Genomic DNA, 26,266 nt, shown 5'->3' with positions numbered 1-26,266 from the left:
TTTAAAAATAATATTTCCACCATCCTTTATATTCAAGAAACAGGACCAAGCACAGTAATGATGGCATATTATAGCAGTATCAGTGAAAAAGGACGTTAATTAGTACCCAGTGCAAAGACTAATTTGTGCTGATTTCTCATCTGGAAAAAGATGGTACTAACAGTTATAACGAGGCTTCCCAAACTTGTCCTGGAAACCTCCATAGCCATTTGGATTTTCAGGATATCCACAATGAATATGCTTGAAATAAATCTGCATATATTGAAGACCCAGTATAGTTAAATGTATTTCATACATATTCATTGTGATATCCTGAAACTAGACTGCCTTTGAGGTCCCTAAGACAGGTTTGATAAGCCCTGAACTATAAGATAATGCTAACCCTTCAATCACTATCCAATGGTTTAATTTCAATTTACATGAAAATGAGCAGAAAATTGTACTCCCTTACCACTACTAATTGCAAGCATTTTCACAAAATGAGACTACATTGTACTTCTTATTTATATCAGAAACTGAAATATCACATTTCAGTTTCCTATAATAATATTCGAGTCCTCTCAGTTCACAGACATTTATTGCCAGTTATTGACCTTTATTTGTTAAAGGATCTTAACACTGTTGCAGGCCATTAATGCACTAATTACATTAGCTTTCAACTACATTCCTCACCCATCAGACATTATAAAGCTGAAGTAATAGCATAATTTACCTCAGTAAATAAAGTCATTTGCAACTCATTTTGAAAAAACATAGCAAATTCATTTTAACTTTCAATTAATTGAAATTTCCACAGTCTCAAGACTGCTGATATATCCTAAAAATCAATAACACATTCCAGTTAATTGCATCAAGGCAACAGGATTGTGTCTTTCACTAATGAATATTTTGACATGAAGTGCAGAAAACGTATTTGTTTTGGATCAGTTTAGAAACTCATATGTGAAAGAGAAATGACTTATGCTCTCTCTCATTATAAAATATATAGACTGAGGGTAATTTTCAAATAGCCTGCATAGTGGTAAAGTCTGCATGTATATTGTGCACTCAGACTTTATGGAGCATTTTCAAAGCAAAATTAGGCCCAGTATGCACCCTTCTTCTGAGGGTGCAACTTATGGCCCAACTCGCGCACTCACTCATGTAAAGTTACCCCTCCTCTTCAGAGGGTGAAACTTATAGCCCTGTACACGAAACCTATGTTTGTCCTTTTAAAAAAAAAAGTGGAAGTAAGGAGGAGGATGGGAACTGCAGGCTGGTTAGTCTGACTTCAATAATGAGTAAATTTATGATATTATTGCTAAAACTTGGATAGTGCAGTTTCTAGAATCCAATAGAAGATCCAAGGACTCAAGTTGGATCAAGGGAGAGCACTAGATGTAGTGTACTTGGATTTCAGCAGGACCTATGACACAGTTCCACACAGGAGACTTATAAATAAATTTGGCACCTATGAAAACCAGTAAGCAGGCTGGAGATTGGGGCAGGCAGCAGGCAAGGCAGGGTCTGGTCCAAAGCAAAGATTGAGTCCAGGCAGCAGTCATGAATGGTCAAAGTCAGAGCCGATGCCAGAATCTAGGAAGTCAGGCAGATGGAGGACAAGATAAGACAAGGAAAGTATTCTAAACATCAAAATCGCAGAACATATAGAAAGACATGGTTTAATGGAACAAAGTCAGCATGGCTTTACCCAAGGCAAGTCTTGCCTCACAAATCTGCTTCACTTTTTTGAAGGAGTTAATAAACATGTGGATAAAGGTGAACCTGTAGATGTAGTGTACTTGGATTTTCAGAAGGCATTTGACAAAGTTCCTCATGAGAGGCTTCTAGGAAAACTAAAAAGTAATGGGATAGGTGGCAATGTCCTTTCGTGGATTATAAACTGGCTAAAAGACAGGAAACAGAGAGTAGGATTAAATGGACAATTTTCTCAGTGGAAGGGTGTGGGCAGTGGTGTGCTTCAGGGATCTGTACGGGGACCCTTACTTTTCAATATATTTATAAATGATCTGGAAATAAATACGACAAGTGAGGTAATCAAATTTGCAGATGATACAAAATTGTTCAGAGTAGTTAAATCACAAGCAGATTGTGATAAATTACAGGAAGACCTTGTGAGGCTGGAAAACTGGGCATCAACATGACAGATGAAATTTAATGTGGACAAGTGCAAGGTGATGCATATAGGGAAAAATAACCCATGCTATAGTTACACAATGTTAGGTTCCATATTAGGTGCTACTACCCTAGAAAGAGATCTAGGCGTCATAATGGATAACACATTGAAATCGTCGGTTCAGTGTGCTGTGGCAGTCAAAAAAGCAAACAGAATGTTGGGAATTATTAGAAAGGGAATGGTGAATAAAACGGAAAATGACATAATGCCTCTGTATCGCTCCTTGGTGAGACCGCACCTTGAATTCTGGGGTAGATTTTCAAAGGGGTACGCACGTACCCCCCGAAAACCTACCCCAAACCCCCCCTGCGTGTGCCGAGCCTATTTTGCATAGGCTCGGTGGCGCGCGCAAGCCCCGGGACGCGCGTAAGTCCCAGGGCTTGCATGAGGGGCGTGTCGGGGGCGTGCTACGAGTGACGCGGCGTTTCGGGGGCGGGCCGCAAGTGATGCGGCATTTCGGGGGCGGGCCCGGGGGCATGGCGCTGGCCCGGGGGCATGGTCGAGGCCTCCGGACCAGCCCCCGGGTCGGGTGATGGCGCGCCAGCAGCCTGCTGGCGCGCGCAGATTTACGCCTGCTTTCTGCAGGCGTAAATCTGCCAACAAAGGTAGGGGGGGTTTTAGATAGGGCCGGGGGGTGGGTTAGGTAGGGGAAAGTGAGGGGAGGTGGAAGGAAAGTTCCCTCAGGCAGCTGGGCTCGGCGCGCGCAAGTTGCACAAATGTGCACCCCCTTGCGCACGCCGACCCCGGATTTTATAAGATACGCATGGCTACGGGTGTATCTTATAAAATCCAGCGTACTTTTGTTCGCGCAACTTTATAAAATCCGGCCCACTGTGTACAATTCTGGTCACCGCATCTCAAAAAAGATATAATTGCGATGGAGAAGGTACAGAGAAGGGCGACTAAAATGATAAAGGGAATGGAACAGCTCCCCTATGAGGAAAGACTAAAGAGGTTAGGACTTTTCAGCTTGGAGAAGAGACGGCTGAGGCGGGATATGATAGAGGTGTTTAAAATCATGAGAGGTCTAGAACGGGTAGATGTGAATCAGTTTTTTACTCTTTCGGATAATAGAAAGACTAGGGGGCACTCCATGAAGTTAGCATGTGGCACATTTAAAACTAATTGGAGAAAGTTCTTCTTCACTGAACGCACAATTAAACTTTGGAATTTGTTGCCAGGAGATGTGGTTAGTGCAGTTACTATAGCTGTGTTTAAAAAAGGATTGGATAAGTTCTTGGAGGAGAAGTCCATTACCTGCTATTAATTAAGTTGACTTAGATAATAACCCCTGCTAGTACTAGCAATGGTAACATGGAATAGACTTAGTTTTTGGGTACTTGCCAGGTTCTTATGGCCTGGATTGGCCACTGTTGGAAACAGGATGCTGGGCTTGATGGACCCTTGGTCTGACCCAGTATGGCATATTCTTATGTTCTTAAGGCAAGACTGAACAATGGAATGGATAGGACCAAGACTGCAAGGCAAGGACAAGGTCAGGCAGGGACTTAGGAGCAAGGCAAGATACAAGGGCAGGGATGGATCACAAGAACACTCGGACACTGAACAAGGCAGTAATGCAGGAACGAGGTAATATGCACTGATGAGCAAGGCACATCAGGAGACTTGCTGCTGAGGTGAGGAACTGCCGTGGAGCCTGAGCTTATATAGGCCTCTTATTATTCATATACGCCTATGGGAGAGGCTGGGTCACAGTGGCGTGAAGGGCATGGGTGACTGGATTTGGTGGCATTTCCAACCATGCTGAGACCAGGCAGCACTGGGGATGAGTACCATGGCTCTTAGGGCTACTAGTGGGCCACAAATCTTAAAAGTGGGAAATGAAGTTCACCATGATGAGGGAGATGTTTCTATTGGTGAGCCACAGAGATCAGTCCCTGGACTATTCTTTTCTACATTTAGTTAGTGATATTGCTGAAGGATTATTGGGAAAACTTTACCCTTTTATAGATGATACCAAAAACTGCAACAGGGTAGACAACCAGGAAGGTATGGAAAACATGAGGAGTGATCTAACAAAGCTTTAGAAATGGTCTAGATTTGGGCAGCTTAGATTTAATGATAAACATGCAGAGTCATTCATTTGGGCTTCAAAAGCCCAAGGGTGCAGTACTGTATAGTAAGTGAAATTCTTCTAAGCACAAAATATGCACAGGGTCTATGGGTGATCAAATACGATGATCTCAAGATGCCAAGCAGGTGGCTAAGGCAACAGCAAAAGCCAGAAAGATGCTTGGGTGCATAGGGAGAGGAATGATCAGCTGAAAAAAGGAGGTGATGTTGCCCCTGCGTAAGTCTGTAGTGTGACCACATTTAGAATACTGTGTAAAATTCAGGAGACCACACCTTCAAAAAGATATAAATCGGATGGTGTCTATTCAAAGTGTGTCTACTAAAATGGTCGGTGGTCTTCACTGTAAAGCATAGGGGGACAGACTTGTAGATCTAAACATGTATACCCTAGAGGAAAGGTGGGATAGGGAGATATGCTAGACACATTTTAATATCTCCACAGTATTAATGCACATGATCTGTGCCTCTTCCAATTGAATGGATATGCTGGAATGAGGGTGAATGCATTAAACAGCCTCCTAATGGAAGTGGTAGAGAAAAGGACAATCAGGCTGTGCTGCTGTGACAGGGGATTGCGCGCCAGCAGGGTGCCAGCGCACGCAACTTGCTCCTGCTCCAAGGCAGGAGCAAAAGGTAAAATAACAAAATTTGGGGTAGTTAGGATAGGGATAGGGGGAGGGCAGGATTGGGGAAGGGGAAGGGAGGTTAGGCTAGGGGGTTGGGAAGTTCCCTTCCAGTCTGCTCCTTAATTGGAGCGGACTGGGAGGGAACTGGGGAAGGCCCCGATGCGTCGTCACATGTAATTGCAAAAGTAGACCCCCCCTTGCACGCCAACCCAGAATTTTATAATATGCACAAGCCAGTGCGCGCATGTTATAAAATCGCACCTACATGTGCGCGCGCCGGGTAGCGCGCGCACATGTACGCACATACATAGGTTTTGAAAATCTACCCCTGAGTGAATAAACAGCCAATATTAAATGCGGAGGCAGATATTTACAAAGTATGTGCATATGTTTTAAAAATACTTGCGTGAATACTTGAACTCACCAATTCACTGCTAGCTCTACCAGTTCACCCAGTCCTTCTCTAGTTCATCTAGTCCTTCTAGCACTTCATCCTGAAACCCCACTAGTTCACCCAGATCTCCCATCCAAAAACTGCAGACAACAGATAAGTCTGATTTCACTTGAGTGAGTCAATTAGCAGGTGTAAAAGGAGTAAAAATAAGTCTGGTAATGTATATGCATATATCTCTTACAAAATAACAACTACTGCACGTACTTCTGAATCCTGCCCCAGAACACCCCAGTTGACCCCCTTTTTTTTTCTCCAGTAAAATGTGTCCATAAAACCGAAAATACACGTTTACTGCTGACATTTATAAAATAGCATATATGTGCATACAGGCAACTTACACACTTACATGCAAAACCCCTTCGAAAATTTACTGCAAAGTGAAAAACAAATTCCTTCAGTATATCATACCCAAAATGAGAAAAATGATTTAATATATCTGGAATATAATAGTGCCATTACATCAGTAATATCACAATACATACCAAGTGATTGATTTGAGATAATTTCTGTAAAATTCCTTAAGCAGCTGCTCAAAGAGCTGTAAGGGCTCTCTGTTGATAGGTTGGAGGCAGAATTTTGAAATTCGTCTAGCTTCAAAAGCCTGTAAAATGAGATCATAATGTGTACATGATTAAGAAAACATTAGTTATAGTAATGTACATATATCAGCTGGGATACCCATTTTTTTTTCAGTGCATTTCCAGAGCTTTAGTTCAGGCCAGTTTGTTGGAGCTTCTGAATAACACATTTTCTGTTCTTTCCCTATCAAAAATCCTGTCACTGTTGTACATTTTAACTGAAAGAAAAGGCATTTATATTTTTCCACAACTGTTTTTTAAAAGTTGATTTTTAATGCCAAACCCTGTGTCTTTTCACATAGGTAAGTCTAGATGTTTCCCAAGTATTAGTTAACTTTAAATTCATGTCTAATTCTTTATTTTAAATTACCAAGGGCTATTACTTAAAGAAAAATAAAGCAACACATATATGAGCAACAGAATTTACACTAGACTGTAAAATGGATAACTGAGGTAGACAAGAAAATATCTTACTTGTTATGTAATATGACTGATATAACCTTTATTACATACTACAATTACATTGCAATGCCTAGAGATCTTCAGCATTGTTTGTCTGGTTAAACTCAGATTTAGCCAGACAAATGATGGGATTTTAAAATTCTGCCATGTTGACTGGTCCCAAGTTAGCTGATTAACTTTTTATCCAGCTGAAAAGTTATCCTGCTAACTCAGGGGGTGGTGTGGGGACGTTCTGGGGCAGATTCAGCTACCCAGATAAACTATTTATTTATTTATTTATTTTTAACTTTTATATACCGACATTCTTGCATTAAATGCAAATCTTGCCTGTTTACAGTGAAACAGATAAAGCAGGAAAAAATTCCTTAGTCGAATACAATGAAACAGCTTAGTTAACAAAGGAAACATAAAAATAAATTTTTACATATACACAAAGGTTTGCACGAAGGGGTGCACAAAGGGGAGAGCCCCTTTGTCGCGCCCCTTCGGCGCACGACGCCTGGTGTTGAGGCTGTCTTAACTGTCTGATGTTAGTGACGTCATGGGGGGGCGGGTCTAATGATCGCAGCACTTACATCACTGCTTCTTTCCAGTTCCAGGTGAAGATCAAGCTGTTTCCTTCACTTCCCCTCCCATGACTGTGGGGTGAGAAGCGCTGCAGGGTGCCCCTTGATGTTATCTGGCTTCCCATACGCGATGCCTGGTGTTGAGGCTGTCTTAACTGTCCGATGTTAGTGACGTCATAGGGGGGCGGGTCTAATGATCGCAGCACTTACATCGCTGCTTCTTTCCAGTTCCAGGTGAAGATCAAGCTGTTTCCTTCACTTCTCCTCCCATGACTGTGGGGTGAGAAGCGCTGCAGGGTTATCCCTGCAGCGCTTCTCACCCCACAGTCATGGGAGGAGTCACAGAAGCATGTGACAGGGTATCCGTGCCATTGGACGGTCCCTGTCACATGGTAGGAGCACTGGATGGCCGGCACCATCTTGTGCTCCTACCATGTGACAGGGGCTGACCAATGGCACCAGTAGCCCCTGTGACATAGTAAGGGCAAAGGCTATCGGCACCATTTTGAATACTGGCAACCGACGGTCCAAGTGCAGGAGGTCACTCCCGGACCCCCACTGGACTTTTGGCAAGTCTTGTGGGGTCAAGAGGGTCCCCCAAGACTTGCCAAAAGCCCCTGGTGGTCCAGAGGGGGTCCGGGAGTGATCTCCTGCACTTGGGCCATCGGCCGCCAGTAATCAAAATGGTGCCGATAGCCTTTGCCCTTACTATGTCACAGGGGCTACCGGTGCCATTGGTCAGCCCCTGTCACATGGTAGGAGCACAAGATGGCGCCGGCCATCCAGTGCTCCTACCATGTGACAGGGTCCAGCCAATGGCACGGGTACCCTGTCACATGGTAAGGGCAAAGGGCCATCGGCGCCATTTTGATTAGTGGCAGCCGACGGCCCAGGAGCGGGAGATCACTCCAGGGACCCCCACTGTACCACCAGGTACCTGTAAAAAGTTTTTTAGGGGGTCAGGAGGGTGGGGGAAGCTAAGGTATTAATTTTAAAGGGTCAGGTTGGGTTTTTTGCTTATCAGCTCGGGCGTAGCCGATAAACAAAACTGCGATCAGGCCTGATGAAAAAAACCCCACATGTGAATCGGAACCGGAATCCGAACCGATTCCGGTTCCGATTCACATCTCTATTAGTAAATGAGGCTCTAAGATAGAAACATAGAAATGATGGCAGAAAAGGACCAATGGTCCATCCAGTCTGCCCAGGAAGCTTCCCATGGAAGTATCTGCTGCACTGTGCAGGTTAACCCCATGTATCAGTCAGTTTTGCTTGATGTGCTTTGTTTATGGACTTGGCCATAGAAGCAGTCCTATGTTTGTTTTTTCATAAATGTCTGAGCATAGCTGGAGACATTCAGCAGCACACCCAAGTCATTGAATATCCCTGCAAAGTAAGCTTGATAAGATTATATGACTATCTTTGCTAGCTGGACCATGACTGAATATTGACATCTAAATGCAGAAGAAGAAAAAAGCAGTGTAAACGTTTTGTAAGCAGGGTAGTTACAACACATCCAGACCTTGCATGTACATCATCCAAATACTCCAAGAAACACCCCAGAGATTGTTAATCAAGTGGAATAAATAAAGGCCGCAGATTTAGAGAAACCCTGACAAGAGAGATGGCCTACATATCTGAGCCTTTGCATAAATAATATATATAACCCCAAGATAAGAGCAAGGAAGGGGAGGATTGGTTTTCCAGGTTCACCCCAAGCAAACAGGATCAGGAGTCCTTCCATGAAGGCAGTAGGTCTAGACCTTCTCACAACCTGCCACATGCAAGCAGGACTGTCAGTCCTCTAAGTCTGCAGCACAGCCGAATCACGAGTCATAGGAAGGTATAGGAGGAAGATTCTAGGTAATAAATGTATGTTTTATTGATAGGGAATTGAAATCCAGAACCTCTGGGGATCCATTCTCAGAAATGCTCGCCGTTCCATGTGCTGGAATCCAGAGGCAGGCTGAACTCAAGTCTCAATGCGTGGATGAGATGATGATACAAGGAAGAGGGCTTTAGATTTGTTAGTAACTGGGCAATATTCTGGGGACAAGATTTCCACCTTAACCAGGGTGGAACCATGCTGCTGGTGCTAAACTTTAAAAAGAAGATACATAAGTTGTTAAACTAGAGAGGAAAGCCGATAATCGTTTAGTAGTACATGATTTGGAAGGAAGTAACTTCTTAGGATACTTGCAAAATATGGAAATTTGAATATCTGAGTAGAGAGGTTGTGGTTAAGGTTGAAGTAATCCAGATGAATGTAGATAAAGACGGTTAGGTAGTTCTTTTCAATTATGGAGGTTGTTCACAACTGTGCAGGAATATAAACATCAGGCTTCTGTTATTGCTCAGAGTTTTCCTCAAAGAGGCCATTCCACAACTTCTATCAAACAAGCATTTAATAGAGTATTATATGCTAACCATAAAAATTTGTTGTGTGGATCTTAATCTCCACCTGTTCGTTATTTGTGCAATTCCTTTTTCAGCTCATTCCCTTTTAATCAAAGCAATAGTGCTCCAACATTGGAATGTGTTATCATATACAGTTTTTAACCAATCTTCTGTATTTGCTTTTAAGTAAGATAAGAGCTTGTGTGATCATTTGATTTATTCCATCGTTGGCCATTTTTCAAATACCAACTACGTCAGTTACCAACTATGGACAACTTAAATGTAGATTCTGCTCATATGATTGAATTGCCATGAAATTTTGATTTCAATTCACATCAAGTTATTTATGTAATCATAGCACTTTGTTCAAAAATGTATGTTGGGCAAACCAAATGTCCCATTAAAACATGCATTTTGAACATAAAAGTGCCATTCGCAAATCCAAAATGGATGCTTTTTTGAGCACTGGCTTTCTACTTGACATACATTAGATGATAATAAATTGTTTGTGGTTCAGCAGATATTGTTGCAATGAGGGATTAAGTGTGGCATGAAAGTTTTATTTTTACATGGAATATTTTAAAACCCTGTGGACTAAGCCAAAAAGGTTAAGTGATCTTTTTTGGAATGAAAACATTTTCCAGTCAAATTGGATATGAATTTCATTTATATGAAATGAATGTGATTTTTTTTTTAGCACTATCATTGCTTGTTCTATGTTCACATCATCAGCTGGATCACATGATATATACAGTTGGCTGTAAAGTGCCATTTTTATATATCATTGCATTTGCAGCAGTTTGCCCCATGTTACTGCAGGAGCTTACTTTGTAAGTGACTTTTTAAATGTGATTGGGTCATTTTTAGATATTCTTTGGGTATAATGTTCACTGAATCTTTTTTTGTGATTTATTATGTGTTGGGTGCTTTTCAGATTGTTTGCTGTGCCAGATGGATATATCATCGCTTTAAATCACAGGTTGGGTCTTTATGCAAAGTTAGTGGTTTGAAGAATTGTACTGCCAGATAAGTACTTATTTAAGTTGTTCATGGACTTCCCCTGAAGAAAAATAATTTATATTGGCAAAATAAAAAAGCTCTGATGAGGTTAATTTTGATATATTTGTGTAAGGCTTGTTGAATAATAGCTTTCTGGTTTTTATGTGATTACAAAAAGGATTGCTCAGTAGCAATATAATTACAGTTTGATGGGAAATTTAGTTATACTTTTTTTTAAATAAAAGCTGGAGTTTTTGAGAGTTTTTTAATGGCTTTGTGATGATTATTTTTTATGCACTACTTTCTTGAAATATTATTGATAGCAGTATATGTATGAACCAGCTGTTTTTTGATTTTTTTTTTTTTTGCACTGGTTTCACTTGATTTCCAATTTTTATTTTTATGTTAGCACATAGTTAAAGTTTAGGTAAACCCTGAGTTACTTATATTTATACTGCCTTTATCATCATCTACTAATAAGCAGGTTATAAATACAAATAGAAATAAAAGTACAAATAAAAAACATACTTTAAAGCTCACAAATGTATGAAAATGTGCACTCTGCAGTTCTAATGTCTGTATGTGAATGCCAGAAGTCTGAATAGTAAAACTAGAGATTTAGAAGGTATGGTATTATACAAGGATATATACATTGCATATATTTCAGACAAAATAAGGAAGAAGGGTAACTAATGGGACATGGTGATACCAGGGTATAAATTATATTGATGTGACAGGAAAGATTGAACTGGTGGAGCGGTGGTGCTGTAGAACAAAGCATGATAAAAATCCTTCAGGGAACAAAATGCACTATGGAATCCTTAAGAATAAAAATTCCATGTGTGATAGGTAAGAGTATAGCAGTGGGCATTTTCTATTGTTCACCTGGCCAAGATGAAGGAATAGACTGTGAAATACTAACTGAAATTAGTAAGCAAATTTAGCAAACAATAATAGAGATTTCAGTCACTCCAGTATTGCACAACCATATATGCACTTTCCCCCCATACTCTAAGGCTCAGGTACCCTGCCTAATTACGACAGCACATTTTTAATTAAAAAATACAGGATAAAACAGTCATTGTGTTATCCAATTTTTGCTCATTATGTATGTTTTTGACTGTACACTACTTGGATAAACTGTTTTGCAGGCGGTATATTATATATGAATGAATAAATAAATAAAATAAACCTGCCTTGGGAATATCACACAACACAGCTGAGTAAATGAATGCAAGACATTGTCTAACTAATATAATGCACACTGTTTAAACCACCCTGAATACATCATAAAATGGGAGGGAGGGTGAGTGTTCAACTCCGCAGCAGCCAGAGCTCCCCTGGAAGGAGGAGAAAGAGGCTGGCAAATTGGCTGCCCATACCTCTTATCATCTTTGTTTCATGGCCCGCCCACCTCAGGCCTTTGACCAATGGAGTTGTGGTCTCCAGGTGAGAGAGGGGAACATTCCTCCTCCCCAAAGAAATTCTCATGAGTGGCTGGAATGTGCGAGGGATGTCAGGCCTGGCATCCTTCCCAAAATCAGAAGCAGCTCATGAAGTCCATGCTTTATTATTTTACTTCAGCTGAAGAGCATTCATAAGGTTAGCCAGATAATCTTATCCAGTTAACTTTACGATAGCCGGGTATATTAAGTGGCACACCCACTGAATATACTGGCTAAGGTAGCTAGGTTACTTATCTTTCCTAGCCAGTCAACAGCTGAATATGGACTTCATGTTGTTAATCCAAAATGCTATTTATAAATCCAATTTCATATAAATAGTACAAAAGCATGACTCAGTGATATTGTTAGCACATTTTCTTTTGTTACATTATATCATTTAATATTTTAACCATGTACAAAAAAAATTAGAGTATATGAAGACAAGTATATGTGCACACGATTTTATATTGACACGCACAGCTGCGCATTTATGGCAACTCGAGCGTTTAAGTGGAGGGAATTCTAGTTTGTTCCCAGTTCTGCCCAGTAAAGGAGAGGGCTTTCTAAACCCCCCTACCTAACTTTCTTTCCTTTTACCCTATTGGCCGTGAGCCTTAAAACCTTGCTGACAAGTCTAGTTTTTTTTGTTACACGACTTACACACCATCCCTAGCAGACGTAAAGTTACGCAATAGGGTAGCCCGGTGTGCGCTTGTGGGCATGAATGCTTATGTGTAGACTTCGTGGTACAGTTTCAGGCTGCCCACGCCCCCACCCCTTTTGGTGCACAAAATATTTATGCGTGCACCGGGAGATACACAAGTGCCGTGCGGGTTTTAAAATCCCCGCAGCGTGCGCCTTGCCAAGTCACGAGCGTATCTCCCAGCTTCAGCATGCACAGGGGTTTAAAAGTCTACCAGTTAATTTTAATCTGATTATTTAAAGTAGAATCATGGCCTGGGTTATTGAAGAAGGCTTTTAGCATCTCAGTTGCAGAAGGAAAGGTCGCAGTATAAAAGACATAGCAATCAGAGTTTTCAAATACTTTTGCATCATATTTAATAACTTAGGAGCAGATTTTAAAAGCCCTATGCACGTAAATCCAGGTGGATTTAAGCGCATAGGAGGATTACCCGCACAGAGCCTATTTTCAAAAGGCCCGGTTGCATACGTAAAGCCCTGGGACGCGTGTAAGTCCCGGGGCTTTACAAAAGGGGTGGGATGGGGGTGGGGAGGGGGCGGGCTGGGGTGGTCCTCTGCACGGCCACTGGACTGGGGATCGTGCGCCGGCAGTCAGCCGACACGCGCAACTTACTACAAAAACAAGAAATCATCAAAGGTAGGGGGAAAGGGCAGGGGAGGTAAGGGACGGGAAGGTGGGGAGGGAATGGAGAAAGCCAGCTGGTCTCCCCGAGGGCTCGGCGCAGACAAGGTGCACTAGTGTGCACCCCCTTGTGCGCGCCGACCCCTGGTTTTATAACATGTACAGCTGTGCGCGCATGTAATTAACTCGGGCATACTCAAATGTACAACGCGTGCGTACATTTTAAAATCTGCTCCTTAGTGATTGTCTGCTCTACTACAAGAATAAGACTTTCGACACTGCAACAATCTTCACAAAATCCAGCGCAAATGAGAATAGGTCATGAAAAGAAGGGTTCTCCATGAATAATTTTGCAGCTTGCTTTTCATAGAGGGATTCAAGCACTGGTGACAATAGATCATATATATATATATATATTCCATGGTGTGGTCACTTATTAAACTGGTTCCATTTGGAAGATCTTTTTTTTTTGCGCTGAAAGTATCTTTTCTATCATAATGAAATGTTTTGTGGAACTTGCAAGTGCTAGAGATTTCAGGTAAGACAAAATTATTTTAGCCATCTTTAATCCTTCAACTTGTGCAGAATGAGAATTATTCAGACATAAAATATTGCAAGTCATTAAGTTAAGTTGGTGAACAATCCATCCTCTGACCATGGTTGTGATACATTGAAAGTTTTCCAAATGGCTAAATAGAAACTAACCATGATTTTCAACCAAATTTTACAGTTTGATTGATAACACTGGTCTACATTAATTTTGCTGACTACAAGATAACATGTGATCTTTATGTATTTTAGTGTACTGAATCCAAAAATCACATCCATTTCCTCCAGTAATGTCTGTTTTTTCTGCAAAACGCTGTCTACTCATAAACTCTTATAGCAATAACGTAGGAACTTACTCTGAAGAGAGAGCGGTGTTAAGCGGAGTGCTGCAGGGATCGGTGTTGGGACCGGTCCTGTTCAATATCTTTGTGAGCGATATTGCGGATGAGATAGAAGGTAAGGTTTGTCTTTTTGCGGATGACACTAAGATCTGCAACAGAGTGGGCATGCCAGAAGGAGTAGAGAGAATGAGACGGGATTTAAGGAAGCTGGAAGAGTGGTCAAAGATATGGCAGCTGAGATTCAATGCCAAGAAGTGCAGAGTCATGCATATGGGGTGTGGAAATCCGAAATAACTGTATTCAATGGGGGGGAGAAGGGCTGATATGTACGGAGCAGGAGAGAGACCTTGGGGTGATAGTCTCTAATGATCTGAAGTCGGCGAAACAATGGGACAAGGCGATAGCTAAAGCTAGAAGAATGCTGGGCTGCATAGAGAGAGGAATATCGAATAAGAAAAGGGAAGTGATAATCCCCTTATACAGGTCCTTGGTGAGGCCTCACCTGGAGTACTGTGTTCAGTTCTGGAGACCGTATCTCCGAAGGGACAGAGACAGGATGGAGGCGGTCCAGAGAAGGGCGACCAAAAAGGTGGAGGGTCTTCATCGAATGACTTATGAGGAGAGATTGAAGAATCTAAATATGTATACCCTGGTGGAAAGGAGGAGCAGGGGTGATATGATTCAAACTTTCAGATACTTGAAAGATTTTAATGATCCAAAGACAATGACAAACCTTTTCTGTTGCAAAGAAATCAGCAGAACCAGGGGTCATGATTAAAACTCCAGGGAGGAAGACTCAGAACCAATGTCAGGAAGTATTTCTTCACAGAGAGGGTGGTGGATGCCTGGAACACCCTTGGTGAAGACCAAAACTGTGAAGGATTTCAAAGGGGCATGGGATAAACACTGTGGATCCATAAAGTCTAGAGGATGTGAATGAAGAGAAGAGGCACGGGGGTGGCTTGCTTGCGGGAATGACGGCTACTACCTGGAGACTAATATCCTTATTCAATAAACATACACACAGTTAATGCGACTCCAACATTGCTCTATGCTTCAACGGCAAGAGGAAATGTGGAAAAAAGGATTTGCATCCACAAAAAAGTAGGGGAGTAGCTTGCTTGTTACGGCGGTTACTACCCCAAACCAAATAAGCCTGATACTTCACTTTCAATGCATATCCAGCATAGCTCTCTGCTTCAACGGCAGGAAGAATGAAGAAAAGATGATTTATATTCAGACAACAAACAACAAGGAATGAATTACATAGTCTGGGTAAACAAATAAGCATGGGTGTAGCTTGCTTGTTACGGCGGTTACTACCCAGAATCAATTAAACCTGATACTTCACTTGGAATACATATCCAGCACAGCTCACTGCTTCAACGGCAGGGGAGAATGAAGTAAAGAGGATTTATATTCAGACAACCAACAAAGACTGAATTGCACAGGCAGGGTAAACAAGCGTGGGAGTAGCTTGCTTATTACGGTGGTTACTACCCCAAACCAATTAGCTAGATACTTCACTTAGATGCAGCTCCAGCACTGCTGTCTGCATCGATGGTGGGGGTGGAAGGGAATTGGAACCAAAAAGTTACTTATAAGGACCAAGAGTAACAGATAAGTATGAAAACAATTAGGTGTGAAAGCTTGCTGGGCAGACTGGATGGGCCGTTTGGTCTTCTTCTGCCATAAATTCTATGTTTCTAGTTTTCTATGTAACATTATTATTTAGATATGCTGAATACACAAAAAGATAATTAATGTGCAGAAAGACATGCGGAATATGCAATCATTATAACCAATAGGAAGACTGCTTATTAAACAGTTTAAAACTGCTGATGTCAGCATTTTATGGCTAGATAAGCAGCATGAAAACCGACGGCAGCATTCATCATTCAAATCTTGGAGCTATAAGTGAAGAACAAGGAGAACACTTCCACCAAGACATCAAGACCATGGAACATAGATATCAAGGCAGTTGGAACACAAACATGGTCGCAGACTACTGCTGGTGTTTACAGCGTGACAACCCTGATCATAACTATTCCAGAGCATCCAAAAAGAGAACATTTCTCCCTAACAATTAAAATTTACACAACTATTGTTCTCTTGGTTAGACGATAGACTCGCTTTTTGCACGAAACAAATATATTACATGCTATCGCTTCTTCAGAACTTCTTATTACCCTTGATATTTGACTTTAAAATCTTTAATCAAACATTTCTCATTTGTGAAAAAATTTGACGTATTGCATATTTTTTTACTTCATATTTTGAATCAGCACCTTTCATTTGGGTAAAATCAGCAAAAATAATTAGGTCAGCAGAATACTTTTTTTCAAATGTAGACCAGTGTAATGAGAGAAATCAAAAGCTGAAGATAATTAGACGGATTACAAGATATATTGTCCATAATGATTGTAACTTTATGCTTGAACTGTTCAGTGTTTGTAGAGCTTTGTGTATAGATTCTAAAATCACTGGTATGTCTGCCCTTCTGGAATTATTTCTACCATATTCTTGTACCAGTTTTTTCTACCTCCTCATTCAAAATGCCATTCAAAAGGTAAAAAGCATTAGTATGATTTGGAAAGAACAACTGAAGTACAGCCTGTGTTTGGTTTCATTTAATTGAAACTCTGGGGCATATTACTGAAACATAAATTTAATAATGTTTAGGAAGTCTGCCAAGCTATGGGACTGGTTAAATGAGTGTTGTCTGAAATTTAGAATAGATGTGATGGATGAAAAATGCTGTGTGGTAGACACAGTTTTACTTATAGTTAGTTGTGTAATTCTGTACATTGGATAGGCACTCTTACAGAAGCTTAAGCCTTCAGTTTCATTTTTCAAGAACTGGACAACCCATTGTAAAATCTGGAGCTGATCTTTTATATTCTCCAGATAATCACTAGTTTGAAATAAGGCCATATTTGGCAAATTGTAACTTAGGGTGTCATTTTCTAAAGCTATCGCACGCATGCAATAGCTAGCTCGGGGCGGAGTCGGCCCCGGAAGAGGAGGAGTCGGGGTCAGCACCGGGGCCGACTCTGCGTACATTTCCCAGACAGAGAAAGGTAAGCATGCCTTTCGCTGTCTTTTTTGCACCGAATAACTACACCTTTTATGGTGTAGTTATTTGGTGCGACGCCGGCAGCGATCGCACTGCCGCAGTGTGATCACTGCCGGCTAGCACAGGACCGCCCCCCTGTTTCGCCCCCCCCCCCCGCCCCCGTTACCGCGGGATTCACTATGCCTTGCGGCATTAGTGAATCTAGCCCTTAGGATGCTAGAGCTATAGGGTTTTATCATCTCTAGAAGCATTTTCATGTTTTCATCCAGTTCATATGATGAGCTATTCTCTGGAGTTGGTTTCACAGAATGCATATTATAATGTCTGAAACTTAGATACTTATTGCAGAAAATACAGCTTCATTTTGAAAGGCTATTTTTGTGAGCTCATAGAATGAAATGAATTGTTGATATATAGTTTCATTCTCATTTATATGTTCTATCCAGTATTTAGCTATCAAAGTGACTTGGATAAGCCAATCTTGCAATTGTGGTGGAAACTAGTATCTGTAGAAGTCCCATGAGATGCAAAATTAACCCAAAAGTGCACGATAAAGTGGTGGAGTGTGCATAATCTGTGCAATGGCTTACATTAAGAACATTGGTGACTTATTGAAGGAATTCTTCAATGTTGGATGACTCAAATATATAAAGTATATTGTTCAATTATATCATATTTTGTTTAATTTATTCGATGATGATGCAGCTGTAATGTTTAAAATCAAGTCCCTTAAAGAAAGAACTTGTTCATATATTTCAACCACAATCTCTGAGATATTAGAGGGTCCCCTTGATGACTGGAGCATAGAAAATATATTATTGATGAGTGAAATTTGGTCATGACTATAAACCTCAAAATGAGCGAATGTACTGCTATTGAAATGTTCTACAAAACTACCATTTTTTTTAACAGAGTCAGAAACGGTACAACCTTTGTCAGGAGCTGGTAAAATTCATAAATAAACTTGTGCGGGAAGAAAACTGCTATATGACCATCTGTATTCAGGAGCATTGCAGTGGCATTTTCCACAGTATGAAATGAATCCTTTTTGTTTTTTGGGTATGTATTTTAAAAATAACATCAGTAAGGCAGAGAAAGCATCACTGCCAGAGTTGCTAACATTTTGTAGATTAGGTGGGTAAAGAAATGACAGCATTTCATCAGTAACATTGATCAGCTTATTAGACTGCAAAAATGGAAGTTGGATATTGATATTAAAATAGAGATTCAGCAAGACTAAGGGGGTCATTTACTAAGCGGATCGCAGGCGATAAGGGACGTTTTTCACACTGCTTATATAGCCATAAAAGTCCCTTATCACGTGCGATACCAAGATGGGGGCGGAGTCGGGGAGGCGTCAGCCCCGGAAGAGGAGGAGGGGAGGCACTGGGGCTGATGCCGCGAAGACTGCGCCGACTACGAAAGGTAAACACCTTTATTGCTGTCAATTTCGCGCCGAATGGTGTGGTATGGTGTAGTTATTTGGTGCGATCGCTGCCGGCTATCGCAGGACCGCCCCCTGTTTCGCCACCCCCCACCCCCCGTTACCGCAGGATTCACTATGCCTTGCGGTATTAGTAAATCCAGCCCTAAGGGGGTCAATTACTAAGCGGATCACACACGATAAGGGAAGTTTCGCATGCAAAAAGTCCCTTATCGCGTGCGGTACCAAGATGGGGGTGGAGTCAGGGCGGTGTCAGTCCCGGAAGAGGAGGAGTCGGGGCGGCATCGAGGCTGACGCCGCGAAGACTGCGCCGACAGTGAAAGGTAAGCACCTTTATCGCTGTCAGTTTCGTGCTGAATAACTACACCTTTTATGGTGTAGCTATTTGGCGCGACGCCAGCAGCGATTGCACTGCGGAGGTGCAATCGCTGCCGGCTATCGCAGGACCGCCCCCCCCCATTTCACCCCCCCGCCCCCCATTAGCATGGGATTCACTATGCCTTGCAGCATTAGTAAATCCAGCCCTAAGAAGCTTTGAAGATGATTTTCAGAAACAAGGACATTGCATGTTGTTTCACATATCCTTCAGTGAGGACATGCACAAGATCTGATGTTCAAGCTGATTGTTTTGACTGAAGATTTCTAGGGCATTTAGAAATGCTGACTCAACGTGTGTGGTGTTATGTTTATTTATGAAAACATACTGAAAAGTTTGTCTTAGGTGGGGAAATTCAGGAAAATTCAAAGTGGAAAAGATCTTGATTAGCGTTTTACTGTATTTGAGGGAGAGCTCTCTAACTGCAGGATCTATAGGGATCCAGTTTTCAATTAACTTTTTGAGTTCTTCAGTGGTTCGACAATTGGATATATCCTTCCAAGAATTCATTCTTTGGGCAATGGTTTGCAGAACAGAGGTTAGAGTTTGTGTGATGTTTTTCCCATTTGCTTTTTCTTAAAAAGCAGTGAACTGGAGATTTTCCAACATGACCCAAAACATATTCTTGCATGTGCCACCATTTATGTATAATGGTTTCAGAGACATTTATTTATCTATTTATTTATTTAAAAATGTTTCTATACCGTTTTTACAAATACAAATTTAAAACTATCTGACCTGTGACTTGTATATGAGGGGAAATAGGTTTGTCAAGAGTCTAGCCTGTTGTTGGTTTCTAGGGTATTGACTTGAAAACAGATGATGCAATGTTAGATTCAGAACTTTATCAATATAACTTTATTGAAAAACAATCCAAGATTCATTTAGAATTCTAAAGCAATAAAAGATAAAAGAAACATAAAATTTAGTTTTAAGGAATAACCTGCAAATGTTTCCTATAATTTACTATAAAATTTAATATTTCTAACCATGGATCGCCTATTTCAGCCTAGTCCGGCCTGCCGCCTTCTGCTGTTTCCCGGCGGCTAGTCCAAAAGGGCTTGGAACGGTCAGAGGACCATTCAGAGACCAACATTGTGTTGCTGGTCTCACTGAGGTGTGCAGGTTGGCAGGGCTTGGACCGCTCCATTCCAGATGAGGTACGTCTCGCCGCAAGGGTACACACTACTCATCCCGTGCTGGGGAGCGCCCCCTAGCGCTCCCTTCAATCACAGCACAACACTGCCTTTACTCTAATATGGTCTTTGAGCATGATTTCTACATAACAATATTTTTGTACATTGGGCTCTGAAATGATCTAATGGTAAATGCCAAATTCTGTTTTTTCTACTATTAAAAGGAATTTAACAGGGACTTAAGTTGCCATCTCAAAAATATTTCTTAAATTAATAGTGCTAAAATTGAAAGTTATACTTTTTTGGTCCTTTTAAGTATATGTCAAAATATGTTATTAGATTTGGTGAGTACATGGGGGGATTAATCCGGATATTTCAGGACTTATCAAGAGTCACACAAGCACACAGAAAAAATTTCCTTTTGATGCGCCCGGAAGCTAGAGCGATCGGGGCAGAATTTCTTTTAAGATATCTCGCAAGATGCGTGATAAAATACTCTGGTAATGTTTATGTTTTCTATCATCCTGAACACCTAAGGGAATTCTTAAATGCCAGAACAGTCACCCCCACGAATTAAGAATACTCGTGACTGAAATGAAATGGTAATGGTTCACAGGGAGTCTTACTTTGATTAAAGTCTTTTCTTTTTTTTTTTGCTGGAAGGCTATTAATCGCTTAATGTCACTCCCGTGGGTCCAGATCTGCGGGCAGATTAATAGCCTTCTAGCTCATAGATAAATATTAATTAAGAAGTGAAAAACAGCGGGTGGGTCGGACAAGACGCTGGGGGAGAGGTAGAGAGCAAGAAGGAGCACAGGAAACTAAAATAAAAAATAGAAAAAATAAAAAACAGCAGTTTTGAATACAATCATTGAAGAATAAATTACGGTGGCTGAGTAACAGAACAACCACATAAAGCGTTGTCCTAGGTAAAAGCCACCGCACATTGACCATGTATTAAGGAGTTCCCTTGACGTTGGGTTGTAGATGATTTCTGGATAGAGGGAACGAGGTCTGTTGGTGAATAGTGTATACAAGCAAGAGACCTCGGCATCATACTGGATAATTGACTGAACTTTAAAAAATGTAACAACACAAGAAAAGAATGCTTCTACGTACTACAAATTCTTAAAAAACTTATGATTTCCGGACGGTCCTCCAAGCTACCCTTTTCTCTAAAATTGACTATTGCAACTCCCTCCTCCTCGGCCTCCCCGCAACTACCACAAAACCCCTGCAGATGCTCCAGAATGAATCCTAACCAACTCCAGCCGAGGAGACCACATCACGCCCATCCTCAGGAACCTCCACTGGCTCCCTATAAGCTTCAGAATCCTTCATAAGTCTCTCACTATTATTCACAAGACCATCCACAATCGGCAGTCACTCGAGCTAAAAATCCCGCTACAACTCCACACCTCAAATAGACCAGTTAGAGCTGTATATAAAGGAACCCTTCACGCTCCCCACACCAGATCCACTCGTCACACCTCCACTAGGGAACGTGCCTTCTCCGCAGCTGGGCCATCTCTGTGGAACGCCATGCCTCCAGACCTATGACAAGAACACTGCCCGCTAACCTTTAAGAAAAAGCTTAAGACTTGGCTGTTCAAACAAGCCTATCCTTAACCTTTTAATATGTATTGACAAAGGAAACGCTCGATTTCCTGCATTTTTGTTGGAATATAAACCGATGTGATATGCAAAATCGAACACCGGTATATAAAAATAAGTAAATAAATAATGTTACATCCAGTAATTCATATTGTATATTTTATATGTATATTATTGTTATAACTAATATCATTTATCTGTTCCTCCTACATCTGTTATTCGATATATACTACTACTCAGTTGTTCCTTTCACCCCTTACCTTCTTCCTTCCTCCAAGTTCTAGTAACCCTCGTTTCATTGTAACTTAGCTCTTCTCTTAACTTTACCAGTACCTTCCTAGCTACGACTATGATTAAGTTAATGTTAATATACCCTTGTTTGATGTAAACCGATGTGATATGACATGCGTCATGAACGTCGGTATAGAAAATAATTAAATAAATAAATAAATTCCAGATATATGGGTTCGATGATGAACCATCTATGTTTCTATGTATCTGTAGATAAGCCAGTTTGGACAGAATAAAAGGAATTTAAACTCCAAAGAGAATCAAACTGATTGTGAAATAGATGGTCTAAACTAAAACATTTGCAGACTTTATGAAGCTACCCAACTCCAACAATGTATTTCCTGTGGATTCCACTTATAATAGCATTTTATTCTCTCTGAAATATCCAGTACTATGCTTTTGAAATACATAAAGTACAAGTTCTACAACTTTTTTTAAACTCCTCATTCAAAAAACCAAGCCAAGGGACTGAAATGTCAGTTGATTGGCAAGAAACAGTTGCAGTACAGCTTGTGTATTGTTTATAATTAGCTGGATCTCTTCTGTGTGATTTAGAAATGTAAATTTGAATAGACTAAGGGGACTTGAAGACTGATTAGAAGAATGTGTGATGTTTAAAACAGAAATAATAGATGAGATGTTTTGAATATTGTATATAACATTTCCTAAAATAAGCTGTGTAATTATGTTCATGGGATAGGCATTGTGAGAGACATTAAACTCTTGTGTTGGGTTTTTTTTTAAATATACAACATACCATTGTGCAATTTGGAGTTGGACTTTTATACTCTCCAGTTGATCAGTAATTTGAGAAAAATTTATTCCTGCAATCATATCATAACTAAAGATTTTAGATTTATTGGGTTTTAACATCTCTTGGAGAGAATTAATTATTTTTCAAGTTGGTATGATGAACTATTTAAATTGGATCAGATTTCATGAAGACCATATATAATTTCAGAAATGGAAGTATTTAATAAAGATAACACAAATTCATTTTCACATGTAATTTTTGTGAGATCATAGATATGGATTAATTCTTGATATATGGCTATGTTAAAATTAATATGTTCCATCCAATATTTTGTTATTGGAACTTCTATCAGAAACCAGCCTTGCAATGGTGAAGGGAACTGGAATGTTTGTGGGAACCATAAGAGATGATGAGTTAAATTCAAAGTGTACAGTAAAGATGCATTTTCTAGCTGGTTTGTACATTCTGCTATCTTAGACCTATATTCTGTTAGAGATGTGGCCCCTTGAGCCGAGACAAGGTTGGTGTTACCACCAGGAGAGGGCTGCTGATCCTCGTCATCGGGAGACGGTATAGGCAGAGAAGACCCAATTGGAGCTTCACCTTTACCAGCCCTCATTCCCCGCATATTGAGCCCTTGGGTACCGGGGCCGGCAGGACTTAGGCAGGGATCTCTCAAGGCATGGGACCAGAAGAAAAGATTGAAGTGGCATTGGGCAGGCAGAAGTCAAGGCAGGTGGCAGACAGATGGAACCAGGAACAGGCCAGAGGTTGGGATGACATCGAGCAGGCATAGATGGAGAAACTGGCTGGAGGTCAGGGCAGGCAGAGGTCAAGCAGAATCAGGTTACCAGGCAGAGGTCAGTCAGGCAGAGATCAGGCAGAGTCAGGCAGGCATTGTCAAAACCAGGAGGTCAATCTTGCGAACAAGGAGCAGGAAGCAAGGCACAGGAATCGAGGAGAAAGGCAGGAATGCTGGATCAGGAATCAACGCAGAACTTGCATTCTAAAGAGAGCAGGGCTCATTGCTAAGGCAATGTGCTAGAGCCAGGGCAGGGTATATATACCCACCCTGCCTGATGTCATCTTCACGGGCTGCTGGGAACTTTCCCGTTTTGAGCCCTTTAAATCTGGAGTGATGGCGCATGTGCATGCCTAGGGAGGCAGACACAGAGGTCAGGGCAGCAGCGTGCAGGGCTGCGAGGGCAGGCCACTCTAGCGGCGGTCGGTGTTGACCACTGAGAGTGGCAACGGAGGAGAGCTGGGCTTGTTAGCCTCCCTGTGGAGGTAAGGGAGCCCAGTCATGTCTGGCCGTGGCTGGGGATCTTAACAGTACCCCCTCCTTTACACCCCCTCTTAGAAGGACCAGGTTTTCCAGGATGGGTTGAGTGGAACTTCTGGAGGAGTGTCTTGTCAAGTTTATTACAGACGGGCTCCCAAGTATTCTCATCGGGGCCAAACCCTTCCCAGGCAGTCAAGCACTCCCATCGCTTGTGGTGGCGTCTTACGTCCAGAACCTCCTTCACTTGGTATATCTGCTCTTCTTTGGCTGCAACATCTTGTGGTTCAGGTGGCTTACATTGAGGCCAGGACAAGACTAGTGGTTTCAAGAGGGAAACGAGGAACGTGTTGTGAATCTTCAGTGAAGAAGGTAGTCTTAGACAATATGTGACTGGTCCAACATGTTCAGTGATGGAGAAAGGACAAATGTATCTGGGATACAATCTCATTGAGGGTACCCGGAGGCGGATATGGTGGGTACTCATCCATACTCGGTCCCCTGTCTTGAAGAGGAAAGCAGGCTGGCGGTGTTTATTAGGGGTGTGCATTCGTTTTGACCGCATATGTAAAATGCAACTTTTTTTTTTTTTTAACTTAAAAAAGTGATGAGGCGAAAACGATCGGATTTCCAACTTATTCAACATAGCTATGTTGAATACGTTGGAAATCGCGATTGTTGATCCTAAATAAAAATTTAAACCCCTCACCCTCCTTAATCCCCCCCCAAGACTTACCAAAACTCCCTGGTGGTCCAGCGGGGAGTCAGAACGCCATTTCTGTATTCCTTTGCGAGGAGCACGTGACGTCCGCGTCACGTCGGAGTGACGCGGACGTAACGTGATTCCCCGTGCGTTCGCTCCGGGACCCTCGTTGGACACAACCGGAACTTTTGGCCAGCTTGGGGGGGTCAGGAGGGTCAGGAGGCCCCCCCAAGCTGGCCAAAAGTTCCGGTTGTGTCCAACGAGGGTCCCGGAGTGAACGCGCGGCGAATCACGTGACGTCCGCGTCACTCCTGACCCCCCCAGCTTGGGGGGGTCAGGAGGCCCCCCCAAGCTGGCCAAAAGTTCCGGTTGGGTCCAACGAGGGTCCCGGAGCGAACGCGCGGGGAATCACGTGACGTCCGCATCACTCCGATGTGACGCCGACGTCACGTGCTCCTCGCAAAGGAATACAGGAATGGCGTCCTGACTCTCCGCTGGACCACCAGGGAGTTTTGGTAAGTCTTTGGGGGGGATTAAGGAGGGTGAGGGGTTTAAATTTTTATTTAGGGAATCAGTGCACGTATGGACATAGACTCAACTTATGGAATTCTTCATATGTCCATATTGACCGAAATTGACCCCCCCTTTCGACTTATGGACTTATGAACATAAACTTTTGGTCTGCACATCCCTAGTGTTTATTGGCCCCCTTCTTAACTGCCTCAGCCTCCTGAAGAAGATTATTCTGGTGCTGGTCCAGAAAGAACATAGTTGTTGCGCGGTGAGTTGAGCTGTGGGAGAGGGCACCGAGAGAGGAGTGGGAAGTGGCGGGGCCGGTTGCCATCCATAGACCACCTGGAAAGACGAAGAGCTAGTTGCAGAGTGTGTATGGGAGTTGAACCAAAATCTAAGCAGGGATGCTCAGTCGTCTTGTCTACTTTTAACTAAGGAGTGGAGGAAAGTCTTTAGGGTTCGATTGGTGTGCTCGGCTTGTCCATTCCCCTGTAGGAGGTAAGTGGAAGTAAAGTCGAGTTGCACCCCAAATTTCTTACATAGCGATTGCCAGTAATTCGGTGTGAACTGAGCTCCTCGATCAGAGGCTATCTGCTGTGGCAGTCCATGAAGGCGAAAGATGTGCTGCATAAAAAGCTGGGCCAGTTCTGGGGCTGAAGGGAGTTTGGGGAGAGCGGTGAAGTGAGCCATCTTTGAAAATCTATTGATGACTACCCAGATGATGGTTGCCACTTGATGGGAGTAGTTCTACGACGAAGTCCGTCGAAAGGTGAGTCCATGGCTCCTTAGGCACGGGCAAGGGTTGCAGGAGGCCCCAGGGATGATCGGGCAACAGTTTCTTTTGACACAAGTCTGGCGGGAGTCAATGTAGGCCTTGGCATCTTGTTCTATCTGCAGCCACCAGTAGTACCGCCGTAGTAAATCCAGCGTACGCGCTCTTCCAGGGTGCCCGGCAGTGAGGGAGTCATGGGCCCATGCTAGGACTTTCTGTCAAAGATGGAGAGATACCACCATTTTCCCCAGTGGAACCATCTGGGTGGCGGCCAGGAGGACCTTTGCTGGGTCGATG

The 26,266-nt window shown here is 42.1% G+C and overlaps 1 protein-coding gene across 1 annotated transcript in view; it reads right to left on the bottom strand.

Moving 5' to 3' along the window:
- The window catches only part of ABCA12 (ATP binding cassette subfamily A member 12), a 615,834-nt gene that overhangs the window by 384,221 nt on the left and 205,347 nt on the right, over positions 1 to 26,266 (bottom strand). Inside the window, exon 8 of the mRNA XM_029607914.1 lies at positions 5,833 to 5,951. Within this exon, the coding sequence (XP_029463774.1) occupies positions 5,833 to 5,951 (119 nt within the window). The remainder of the gene's footprint in view (positions 1 to 5,832; positions 5,952 to 26,266) is intronic.

The sequence above is a fragment of the Rhinatrema bivittatum genome, chromosome 6 (genome assembly GCF_901001135.1).
Source record: "Rhinatrema bivittatum chromosome 6, aRhiBiv1.1, whole genome shotgun sequence".
Taxonomy (NCBI): domain Eukaryota; kingdom Metazoa; phylum Chordata; class Amphibia; order Gymnophiona; family Rhinatrematidae; genus Rhinatrema; species Rhinatrema bivittatum.
Note: the sequence above shows the minus strand (reverse complement) of the source record. Positions and strands in the feature narration are given on the sequence as shown.